Raw genomic sequence first — 13,967 nt, 5'->3', positions numbered from 1 at the left:
AGTAACCACACCATGTTATAGTATTATAGTGGACAGTAACCACACCATGTTATAGTATTATAGTGGACAGTAACCACACCATGTTATAGTATTATAGTGGACAGTAACCACACCATGTTATAGTATTATAGTGGACAGTAACCACACCATGTTATAGTATTATAGTGGACAGTAACCACACCATGTTATAGTATTATAGTGGACAGTAACCACACCATGTTATAGTATTATAGTGGACAGTAACCACACCATGTTATAGTATTATAGTGGACAGTAACCACACCATGTTATAGTATTATAGTGGACAGTAACCACACCATGTTATAGTATTATAGTGGACAGTAACCACACCATGTTATAGTATTATAGTGGACAGTAACCACACCATGTTATAGTATTATAGTGGACAGTAACCACACCATGTTATAGTATTATAGTGGACAGTAACCACACCATGTTATAGTATTATAGTGGACAGTAACCACACCATGTTATAGTATTATAGTGGACAGTAACCACACCATGTTATAGTATTATAGTGGACAGTAACCACACCATGTTATAGTATTATAGTGGACAGTAACCACACCATGTTATAGTATTATAGTGGACAGTAACCACACCATGTTATAGTATTATAGTGGACAGTAACCACACCATGTTATAGTATTATAGTGGACAGTAACCACACCATGTTATAGTATTATAGTGGACAGTAACCACACCATGTTATAGTATTATAGTGGACAGTAACCACACCATGTTATAGTATTATAGTGGACAGTAACCACACCATGTTATAGTATTATAGTGGACAGTAACCACACCATGTTATAGTATTATAGTGGACAGTAACCACACCATGTTATAGTATTATAGTGGACAGTAACCACACCATGTTATAGTATTATAGTGGACAGTAACCACACCATGTTATAGTATTATAGTGGACAGTAACCACACCATGTTATAGTATTATAGTGGACAGTAACCACACCATGTTATAGTATTATAGTGGACAGTAACCACACCATGTTATAGTATTATAGTGGACAGTAACCACACCATGTTATAGTATTATAGTGGACAGTAACCACACCATGTTATAGTATTATAGTGGACAGTAACCACACCATGTTATAGTATTATAGTGGACAGTAACCACACCATGTTATAGTATTATAGTGGACAGTAACCACACCATGTTATAGTATTATAGTGGACAGTAACCACACCATGTTATAGTATTATAGTGGACAGTAACCACACCATGTTATAGTATTATAGTGGACAGTAACCACACCATGTTATAGTATTATAGTGGACAGTAACCACACCATGTTATAGTATTATAGTGGACAGTAACCACACCATGTTATAGTATTATAGTGGACAGTAACCACACCATGTTATAGTATTATAGTGGACAGTAACCACACCATGTTATAGTATTATAGTGGACAGTAACCACACCATGTTATAGTATTATAGTGGACAGTAACCACACCATGTTATAGTATTATAGTGGACAGTAACCACACCATGTTATAGTATTATAGTGGACAGTAACCACACCATGTTATAGTATTATAGTGGACAGTAACCACACCATGTTATAGTATTATAGTGGACAGTAACCACACCATGTTATAGTATTATAGTGGACAGTAACCACACCATGTTATAGTATTATAGTGGACAGTAACCACACCATGTTATAGTATTATAGTGGACAGTAACCACACCATGTTATAGTATTATAGTGGACAGTAACCACACCATGTTATAGTATTATAGTGGACAGTAACCACACCATGTTATAGTATTATAGTGGACAGTAACCACACCATGTTATAGTATTATAGTGGACAGTAACCACACCATGTTATAGTATTATAGTGGACAGTAACCACACCATGTTATAGTATTATAGTGGACAGTAACCACACCATGTTATAGTATTATAGTGGACAGTAACCACACCATGTTATAGTATTATAGTGGACAGTAACCACACCATGTTATAGTATTATAGTGGACAGTAACCACACCATGTTATAGTATTATAGTGGACAGTAACCACACCATGTTATAGTATTATAGTGGACAGTAACCACACCATGTTATAGTATTATAGTGGACAGTAACCACACCATGTTATAGTATTATAGTAGACAGTAACCACACCATGTTATAGTATTATAGTGGACAGTAACCACACCATGTTATAGTATTATAGTGGACAGTAACCACACCATGTTATAGTATTATAGTGGACAGTAACCACACCATGTTATAGTATTATAGTGGACAGTAACCACACCATGTTATAGTATTATAGTGGACAGTAACCACACCATGTTATAGTATTATAGTGGACAGTAACCACACCATGTTATAGTATTATAGTGGACAGTAACCACACCATGTTATAGTATTATAGTGGACAGTAACCACACCATGTTATAGTATTATAGTGGACAGTAACCACACCATGTTATAGTATTATAGTGGACAGTAACCACACCATGTTATAGTATTATAGTGGACAGTAACCACACCATGTTATAGTATTATAGTGGACAGTAACCACACCATGTTATAGTATTATAGTGGACAGTAACCACACCATGTTATAGTATTATAGTGGACAGTAACCACACCATGTTATAGTATTATAGTGGACAGTAACCACACCATGTTATAGTATTATAGTGGACAGTAACCACACCATGTTATAGTATTATAGTGGACAGTAACCACACCATGTTATAGTATTATAGTGGACAGTAACCACACCATGTTATAGTATTATAGTGGACAGTAACCACACCATGTTATAGTATTATAGTGGACAGTAACCACACCATGTTATAGTATTATAGTGGACAGTAACCACACCATGTTATAGTATTATAGTGGACAGTAACCACACCATGTTATAGTATTATAGTGGACAGTAACCACACCATGTTATAGTATTATAGTGGACAGTAACCACACCATGTTATAGTATTATAGTGGACAGTAACCACACCATGTTATAGTATTATAGTGGACAGTAACCACACCATGTTATAGTATTATAGTGGACAGTAACCACACCATGTTATAGTATTATAGTGGACAGTAACCACACCATGTTATAGTATTATAGTGGACAGTAACCACACCATGTTATAGTATTATAGTGGACAGTAACCACACCATGTTATAGTATTATAGTGGACAGTAACCACACCATGTTATAGTATTATAGTGGACAGTAACCACACCATGTTATAGTATTATAGTGGACAGTAACCACACCATGTTATAGTATTATAGTGGACAGTAACCACACCATGTTATAGTATTATAGTGGACAGTAACCACACCATGTTATAGTATTATAGTGGACAGTAACCACACCATGTTATAGTATTATAGTGGACAGTAACCACACCATGTTATAGTATTATAGTGGACAGTAACCACACCATGTTATAGTATTATAGTGGACAGTAACCACACCATGTTATAGTATTATAGTGGACAGTAACCACACCATGTTATAGTATTATAGTGGACAGTAACCACACCATGTTATAGTATTATAGTGGACAGTGACCACACCATGTTATAGTATTATAGTGGACAGTAACCACACCATGTTATAGTATTATAGTGGACAGTAACCACACCATGTTATAGTATTATAGTGGACAGTAACCACACCATGTTATAGTATTATAGTGGACAGTAACCACACCATGTTATAGTATTATAGTGGACAGTAACCACACCATGTTATAGTATTATAGTGGACAGTAACCACACCATGTTATAGTATTATAGTGGACAGTAACCACACCATGTTATAGTATTATAGTGGACAGTAACCACACCATGTTATAGTATTATAGTGGACAGTAACCACACCATGTTATAGTATTATAGTGGACAGTAACCACACCATGTTATAGTATTATAGTGGACAGTAACCACACCATGTTATAGTATTATAGTGGACAGTAACCACACCATGTTATAGTATTATAGTGGACAGTAACCACACCATGTTATAGTATTATAGTGGACAGTAACCACACCATGTTATAGTATTATAGTGGACAGTAACCACACCATGTTATAGTATTATAGTGGACAGTAACCACACCATGTTATAGTATTATAGTGGACAGTAACCACACCATGTTATAGTATTATAGTGGACAGTAACCACACCATGTTATAGTATTATAGTGGACAGTAACCACACCATGTTATAGTATTATAGTGGACAGTAACCACACCATGTTATAGTATTATAGTGGACAGTAACCACACCATGTTATAGTATTATAGTGGACAGTAACCACACCATGTTATAGTATTATAGTGGACAGTAACCACACCATGTTATAGTATTATAGTGGACAGTAACCACACCATGTTATAGTATTATAGTGGACAGTAACCACACCATGTTATAGTATTATAGTGGACAGTAACCACACCATGTTATAGTATTATAGTGGACAGTAACCACACCATGTTATAGTATTATAGTGGACAGTAACCACACCATGTTATAGTATTATAGTGGACAGTAACCACACCATGTTATAGTATTATAGTGGACAGTAACCACACCATGTTATAGTATTATAGTGGACAGTAACCACACCATGTTATAGTATTATAGTGGACAGTAACCACACCATGTTATAGTATTATAGTGGACAGTGACCACACCATGTTATAGTATTATAGTGGACAGTGACCACACCATGTTATAGTATTATAGTGGACAGTGACCACACCATGTTATAGTATTATAGTGGACAGTAACCACACCATGTTATAGTATTATAGTGGACAGTAACCACACCATGTTATAGTATTATAGTGGACAGTAACCACACCATGTTATAGTATTATAGTGGACAGTAACCACACCATGTTATAGTATTATAGTGGACAGTAACCACACCATGTTATAGTATTATAGTGGACAGTGACCACACCATGTTATAGTATTATAGTGGACAGTGACCACACCATGTTATAGTATTATAGTGGACAGTAACCACACCATGTTATAGTATTATAGTGGTGGTGACTGACATGCCTCGACAGCCACTGAGCGTTTTGAAGCACAAACACCAGGAGATTTGGTTGAAAGGTTACAGCCACTCTCATAAAAACGCGGCCGCTGACAACTCGTACATAGGGTCCGACCTTTTCATTTGCGCATCGAACACCAACACCACCCGCTGGTGGGGGGGTCCCGAGGCACAAAGGGGGGGAATAGTAGCCCAGACTAAACTAAAACGCACGTTGGTTCAATTTGATTGTGCATTTTCCATTGAGAGAAGCTATTTAGAGTAGCTCCGGTCTTATGTCGATAGCAGTGAGGATTAAATTCCAGATTTAGTCCGTTAGGCCAAACGGTACTATTTCTGTCGGTCAATATTAACTTCTAGAGTAAGGTTAGAAATTAGAAGTTAACTGTCCGGTAAACCGAGCCGAATAATTTGCCTACCGCACTAAAACAGTGTGGGCAGACCGTATGCGTATTTTGTATTTAAGTACCGTGTCGCTCCGGTCAACATAAACGCTAGCAGAATATGCTGAATGGGGTTAAGGTGAGACGTCACTAGAAAACCCACCCTTTCCATAAGGGAAAGGATCCTATTTTGGTGGCTTGGAAGGATACTCCTGAACCAAAGTAGCAATATCTTAGCATTACGGGTAAGCTAACAGAGAGGGAACATTTTACCCTCCACCGTAACACGTTTAAAATTTCTCCGCTAGCGCGACGGAAGTCCTACCTTTGTACTTCCGTTTAAATTTCAGCATTCCGCACCCTGGTGGTGAAGAATTGCCAGTACATCTCTAGGGGGAATTCAAACGTGGAGCACGGTAACATATCCAGACAATCACAATTGACTGGATATGACGTCTCATTCAATTTAACTAACAAGTGAAATTGCCAGATTTACCTTTTCAAGTGGATCTTTCAAATAATATCCAAAATTGATTGGGCGTCTACAATGAGACATGATTAACTTTTTCCAAACTTAACTTAGATGAAGCAATGCTCTCAGGTTAATTGAAAGTTAATTCCCAGATAGCCTATACAGGTTTGATATATCATAAATAGATTAATCAGTAAAATCTGCTTTAGCAAGGCACAGTCAGTAAAACCCCTTTACGGACGCTCAGCCCCAGGGAGGAGCGTACCCTAGTGGTGAAGGGTCCCAACATTTGAACTACGGTTTACACTTATGATATCCAATCAATGGAGATTGTATGGATTATCGTCTCATTCAATTTATTTAGTTAAATTGTCGAACATACCTTTCTAGGTTCTTCCAATTAAATGAGACAACTTAAACTTTGCATATTAACCTGGATGAAGCAACCTCTCAGGTAATTCAAGTTTAATACCCAGATAGCCTACCCAGGTAGGACTAATCATTGGAATTGATTAATTCAATTTGCTTTTGCAAATTCATTCACGTCCAACTTCCACAGTACTGATGGTTCATTAACGTCTATAAATAGATTAAAATCGTCTTTGCAGTTTTCCACATTCCAAAACAAAATTTTGGAAAATTAGGAAAAACATTTTTCCTTTCAAATGTTATAATAATGTGCAGGCTATCAGAGGGGGCGGTCCCCACTCGCCCGCTAATTAGTGAACCTCCACCCGTAAATGGATTGATCTCTGACCTCAGCAGCGATAACAACCCTAATTATGCCATTAGTGGAAAAGCAGACAACAATGTTTTCCAAAATCAACCATCGGGCGCAGGCCTCGTAAAGGTTCTCTCCAGTCTAGCTCTGATGTCTTGCCATCCGAGATTGCCATCTGTCCAATACCGCAGTGCACAGCTGAAGCACGAGCAGGTAACGGTAGACATAAAGGGACAGGTGGAGAGAACCGGGAAACCAATGACAAATGCAGAAAAGGGAAAAATTCTGCTAGCTATGGAACTGCGTTCGAAAACTGAACAATTAAATGTAATTGCAAAAACGTATGACGATGAACAAGCACAAGCTCTTCAACAAAATCGTTTTCTACAGGAACAACTCGCTTTAGCCAAAACTAAATACGATGATGTCCATGCCAAACTAGATAAATCTGAAGAGTTATCTACAAACAGGAGCGCTCAACTTGACAACATGCATGCTGTTTTGTTGAATGTTACTCAAAATAACACGGTGCTCCTCAAAGCGCTGCAAACCAAAGACGATCAGTTAATGAACACAGTAACAAAGTTGGATGATAAATCAGCAGAACTTATTGAAGTCGCTGACCAAATGAATGATGAGAGAACTCAGGTGTTGAGGTTGGAAATATTGATTTCTAAGCAAGCAGAGGAAATCTCATCACTGAATCTCTCGCTCCGTACTCAAGACCTCTATCTGCAAGCCATGACAGATAAGTTTGAGACCGAAAGGAGCAGGTGTGACACTCACGTGTCCAAAATCAGTACTCTAAGCGCTCAAGTGGACTCTGCAATGCAGCAGAATTCCACCCTTAGGTACCATCTGGAGGAAATCCAGAATGGTCACGCTCTACAGCGCGACTTCCCATCCAAGCAACCGGAGCCCTGTACTCACAGGAGTGAAGACAATAGGTTTCAGACCTTGCCTCCCTCATGTGTCCCTCAGTCTTCTCCTCTTGGCCCTTCGGCACTGAGTAATATGGCGCCTCTTGGCCAACAACAACAAGGCTTGGCTTCTTCTCTTGGCCTTTCGGCCCCAATCTCTCCACAGGATGAAGCCAACCCTCTCCGCCCGCTTGGCGCGGAATACCTTGACAAACTCGTCAAGAATTTCCCCACCTTTGACCCCGTTCCAGGTCAGCCTAACGATACTGAGACGTTCCTAGCTGACATAGAGGACGCGTTGGGTGGCTACCCGAACGCTACGGGTTCTGACAGGGTTTACCTGTTGAAGCGAACGTCTAATAGACACGTGACGAGGTTCATTCGCCTACAACAGCAACACGTGCTAAATGACTACGCTAAACTTGCCACAGCTTTGAAATTAGAATTCAGTGGTTCTGCGACTCGCAAACACGATAGCTCACTGGCTAACACCGTCAAACAAGCTCGGAACGAACACCCACAAGCTTTCTATCATAGGCTTCGTTCAGCTTACTTTGGCCTACTCACAGAAACAGGAATGGAAGAGCTGTTACCATTCAAACAAATGTTTCTGTCGAACATGTATCCCACCTTCATTACCTACTTGGGCCCTGCAGCCCACGTTGGCTTGCCTATCTTACAACTCAGAGAGCTTGCAAGCACAGCTTTTGAGGCATCAAAAGTTCACAACGCTAAGAGCCCTGACCACTCAGTTTTGAAGTTTAACCAGGAGCACTCACTCCAGTTAGAGGGTGCATTATCAGGTATTGGAGCGTTGAGAGATGACGCACAACAACAGTTTCTACCACGAAACCATGATTCCAATAACCTCCGCGGTCGAAATAACTGTAAAGTAAGTAGCCATCAACATGACTACCGCTACAATCGACCTGTTCGCTACGTTCCTGCACCCAACCCACAAAAAGTGTCAGAGCACAAGGGTAACAAAGGGTTGAAGGACGATCAAAACGTATACCAATGTTCTCCAGAAGTTTGAGAAAAGGGTAAAAGATAAGTCACAAGGACTAGACGGGGAATTACCGGACACCAGGTCCGCAGGAATTAACACCCATAGCAAGGACGTTAAAGTTCAAATTTCTCCCGCTCTCATTCAAGACCCTATCCGCTGGTGGGGGGGTCCCGAGGCACAAAGGGGGGGAATAGTAGCCCAGACCCATGATGAGCCTCATCGAGGCCGGTGGGGGGGTCAAGACTACGGACAACACCGTACGAGGCCGCCAGAGCATAAATCAAATCTAGTTGTAAACTCCCCTATGAGAACAGTGAGGAGCAGACAGGCCCCTAGACGGGGATTATCTTAGAAGACATCTAAGATAGTACTGAGGTGTACCACACTGGTCGTAAAGGAAGTCCAGTGGACTTGTCCACCTCCAAAACAAATGGCAACAATAATCATTCTTTGCCATGTGTAGGTTCAACTACAATACAACTAGTAATATGCTCCAATCATGTGTTCCGGTAGATAATATTTCAGAATAAATCGGTAGGACAACTGGACCCCTTGAGTACCAGTACCAATACCGCAGTCAGTCCAGCAACACTCAGTAAGAGGATTAGTAACCTCACAAGTTAAATTCCTATTGATAATAGCGACATAGGAGTCACTCAGAGTGCAACACGTGGAGGGGAATCTCCATTGCACTCTTCCAATGGTTAACACACATGTCACTAATAAATAGGACCCTCCATTCAGGAGTAAAATTATTAGAAGTCATGAACCATGATCACACCACGTATGACTGGTCCAATACTTAAAGAGTACTTCCGTCGTGAGGTTAGCTCCTCCGTGGATAACATAGCTATGAAATAGACTTCATACCTACTGCCACTACAATAGTGGAAGACACAGTGACTTGTAGAAAACTACTACAGACTCCCTTGACACCAATTCTGACTGACCTCCAGGCATTGACCTGAAAATTACCTGACTACGTCAGACTCATTCTGAACAAGTTGTAATCTGCCCGGATACTTGGTTTTCTTCCCTTGACATGCGCGCTTGTGTAAGCATAAACGCACATGCACAACGGAACATCAAATTAGGATTTATGCTAGGACCACTTAAGGGCCCAAGCAATATACCAGCCTTAGTAAAGTTGAACATTTACTTCTAGGCCTTTGACTCTACAGCACTCACCAGTTTTCTTCCCAGAAGTCCGTAGGTCATACCTGTAGACTGCCCAAAACTAGTGCATTACAGCTGTAGACTTATCATATAGTTATCAACTTAGGATAGCGCCTAAGCAACACACCAAGTAGGAAAAACCCTAGATATGGCATTAGAGACAATGCCATGATAATCATTTTGCCAGAACATTGGACGTATATAGAATACAGTCCAATTAGATGTTTTTTTGTGGACAGATGTATTACAGTGGACAGTAACCACACCATGTTATAGTATTATAGTGGACAGTGACCACACCATGTTATAGTGGACAGTAACCACACCATGTTATAGTATTACAGTGGACAGTAACCACACCATGTTATAGTATTATAGTGGACAGTAACTATAGTATTATAGTAGACAGTAACCACACCATGTTATAGTATTATAGTGGACAGTAACCACACCATGTTATAGTATTATAGTGGACAGTAACCACACCATGTTATAGTATTATAGTGGACAGTAACTATAGTATTATAGTAGACAGTAACCACACCATGTTATAGTATTATAGTGGACAGTAACCACACCATGTTATAGTATTATAGTGGACAGTAACTATAGTATTATAGTAGACAGTAACCACACCATGTTATAGTATTACAGTGGACAGTAACCACACCATGTTATAGTATTATAGTGGACAGTAACTATAGTATTATAGTAGACAGTAACCACACCATGTTATAGTATTATAGTGGACAGTAACCACACCATGTTATAGTATTACAGTGGACAGTAACCACACCATGTTATAGTATTACAGTGGACAGTAACCACACCATGTTATAGTATTATAGTGGACAGTAACCATAGTATTATAGTAGACAGTAACCACACCATGTTATAGTATTATAGTGGACAGTAACTATAGTATTATAGTAGACAGTAACCACACCATGTTATAGTATTATAGTGGACAGTAACCACACCATGTTATAGTATTATAGTGGACAGTAACCACACCATGTTATAGTATTACAGTGGACAGTAACCACACCATGTTATAGTATTATAGTGGACAGTAACCACACCATGTTATAGTATTATAGTGGACAGTAACCACACCATGTTATAGTATTATAGTGGACAGTAACCACACCATGTTATAGTATTATAGTGGACAGTAACCACACCATGTTATAGTATTATAGTGGACAGTAACCACACCATGTTATAGTATTACAGTGGACAGTAACCACACCATGTTATAGTATTATAGTGGACAGTGACCACACCATGTTATAGTATTATAGTGGACAGTAACCACACCATGTTATAGTATTATAGTGGACAGTAACCACACCATGTTATAGTATTATAGTGGACAGTGACCACACCATGTTATAGTATTATAGTGGACAGTAACCACACCATGTTATAGTATTATAGTGGACAGTGACCACACCATGTTATAGTATTATAGTGGACAGTAACCACACCATGTTATAGTGGACAGTAACCACACCATGTTATAGTATTATAGTGGACAGTAACCACACCATGTTATAGTATTATAGTGGACAGTAACCACACCATGTTATAGTATTATAGTGGACAGTAACCACACCATGTTATAGTACTATAGTGGACAGTAACCACACCATGTTATAGTATTACAGTGGACAGTAACCACACCATGTTATAGTATTATAGTGGACAGTGACCACACCATGTTATAGTATTATAGTGGACAGTAACCACACCATGTTATAGTATTATAGTGGACAGTAACCACACCATGTTATAGTATTATAGTGGACAGTAACCACACCATGTTATAGTATTATAGTGGACAGTAACCACACCATGTTATAGTATTATAGTGGACAGTAACCACACCATGTTATAGTATTATAGTGGACAGTAACCACACCATGTTATAGTATTATAGTGGACAGTAACCACACCATGTTATAGTATTATAGTGGACAGTAACCACACCATGTTCTTCTATCAATAGTATTTATTGTGGACAGTGACCACACCATGTTATATCAATATTACTGGGATCAAAACATCATCACATTTCCCCTTCATCTCAGCAGGTTGATGTGAACCCACTAAAGTCGTCCTCGTTACATTACATTCAGAACGCTGGTTAAAAACATGTTAAAGACACAAACATTATACCCACAACGTCATACACTGTAATTCCACTAGATATTCATAAATACTGTGCCTCTGCCCCGCCACCAACAGGCCCCAGTAATTCCTCTTGAAGGGGAGATAACTGGGAGGAAGGGGAGATAACTGGGCCGTTGTCCAGGTCCTTTGGGAGGAAGGGGAGATAACTGGGCCGTTGTCCAGGTCCTTTGGGAGGAAGGGGAGATAACTGGGCCGTTGTCCAGGTCCTTTGGGAGGAAGGGGAGATAACTGGGCCGTTGTCTAGGTCCTTTGGGAGGAAGGGGAGATAACTGGGCCGTTGTCCAGGTCCTTTGGGAGGAAGGGGAGATAACTGGGCCGTTGTCCAGGTCCTTTGGGAGGAAGGGGAGATAACTGGGCCGTTGTTCAGATGTCCAGGTCCTGCAGGTTTCCCCAGCTGGGTCCCACCTTGACCTTGGCTTTCAGTTTAACATAGAGCTTCACAGCTCTCTCCATCTCTCTCTTCACTATTTGAGCCACCTAGACAGAAAGACATTACAAACATAGAAATAGAATTTACCAGATCTCCCCATTCAAGTCAATGCCGCCATAATGGGGGGACTGGCAGCCATTGCGAGTTTACCAAATTGCCACGGTTCCATTCCTTTTCTATTTATATGGTTACAGGAAGCTTTATAAAGGTTATAGGAAGCTTTATAAAGGCTATAGGACATCAGTGTTACGTACCTGTTGTTGGGTTGTAATTTGAAATACTTGCAACACCAGAAGTGAATGGTTACATGTATGAGGAATGTTTATGGTGGGGTCGATGGGGGTTGGATAAGAAGGAGGGGCCTGGAATGTTACTAAGGGAGGGAAAAGGAAATCGCATGGCTGAGGTCACTGATAAGGGTGGATAGCTGTGGATTAGTGAGGAATGGGGACCGAGCTCAGGTCACTGATAAGGGTGGATAGCTGTGGATTAGTGAGGAATGGGGACCGAGGTCAGGTCAGGTCACTGATAAGGGTGGATAGATGTGGATTAGTGAGGAATGGGGGCCGAGGTCAGGTCAGGTCACTGATAAGGGTGGATAGCTGTGGATTAGTGAGGAATGGGGACTGAGGTCAGGTCACTGATAAGGGTGGATAGCTGTGGATTAGTGAGGAATGGGGACCGAGGTCAGGTCACTGATAAGGGTGGATAGCTGTGGATTAGTGAGGAATGGGGACCGAGGTCAGGTCAGGTCACTGATAAGGGTGGATAGATGTGGATTAGTGAGGAATGGGGACCGAGGTCAGGTCACTGATAAGGGTGGATAGCTGTGGATTAGTGAGGAATGGGGACCGAGGTCAGGTCACTGATAAGGGTGGATAGCTGGGGATTAGTGAGGAATGGGGACCGAGGTCAGGTCACTGATAAGGGTGGATAGATGTGGATTAGTGAGGAATGGGGGCCGAGGTCAGGTCAGGTCACTGATAAGGGTGGATAGCTGTGGATTAGTGAGGAATGGGGACCGAGCTCAGGTCACTGATAAGGGTGGATAGCTGTGGATTAGTGAGGAATGGGGACCGAGCTCAGGTCACTGATAAGGGTGGATAGCTGTGGATTAGTGAGGAATGGGGACCGAGGTCAGGTCACTGATAAGGGTGGATAGATGTGGATTAGTGAGGAATGGGGGCCGAGGTCAGGTCAGGTCACTGATAAGGGTGGATAGCTGTGGATTAGTGAGGAATGGGGACCGAGCTCAGGTCACTGATAAGGGTGGATAGCTGTGGATTAGTGAGGAATGGGGACCGAGGTCATGTCACTGATAAGGGTGGATAGCTGTGGATTAGTGAGGAATGGGGACCGAGGTCAGGTCACTGATAAGGGTGGATAGCTGTGGATTAGTGAGGAATGGGGACCGAGGTTAGGTCACTGATAAGGGTGGATAGCTGTGGATTAGTGAGGAATGGGGACCGAGGTCAGGTCACTGATAAGGGTGGATAGCTGTGGATTAGTGAGGAATGGGGACCGAGGTCAGGTCACTGATAAGGGTGGATAG

The 13,967-nt window shown here is 40.8% G+C and overlaps 1 protein-coding gene across 1 annotated transcript in view; it reads right to left on the bottom strand.

The window, feature by feature from the left end:
* Nucleotides 1-11,785: 11,785 nt before the first annotated feature.
* The window catches only part of polq (polymerase (DNA directed), theta), a 122,044-nt gene continuing 119,862 nt past the window's right edge, over nucleotides 11,786-13,967 (bottom strand). Inside the window, exon 35 of the mRNA XM_082957597.1 lies at nucleotides 11,786-12,462. Coding sequence (XP_082813723.1) covers nucleotides 12,349-12,462 — 114 coding nt within the window. The 3' untranslated portion in view covers nucleotides 11,786-12,348. The remainder of the gene's footprint in view (nucleotides 12,463-13,967) is intronic.

This window comes from Salmo salar, chromosome 11, assembly GCF_965601325.2.
Source record: "Salmo salar chromosome 11, fSalSal1, whole genome shotgun sequence".
NCBI lineage: Eukaryota > Metazoa > Chordata > Actinopteri > Salmoniformes > Salmonidae > Salmo > Salmo salar.
Note: the sequence above shows the minus strand (reverse complement) of the source record. Positions and strands in the feature narration are given on the sequence as shown.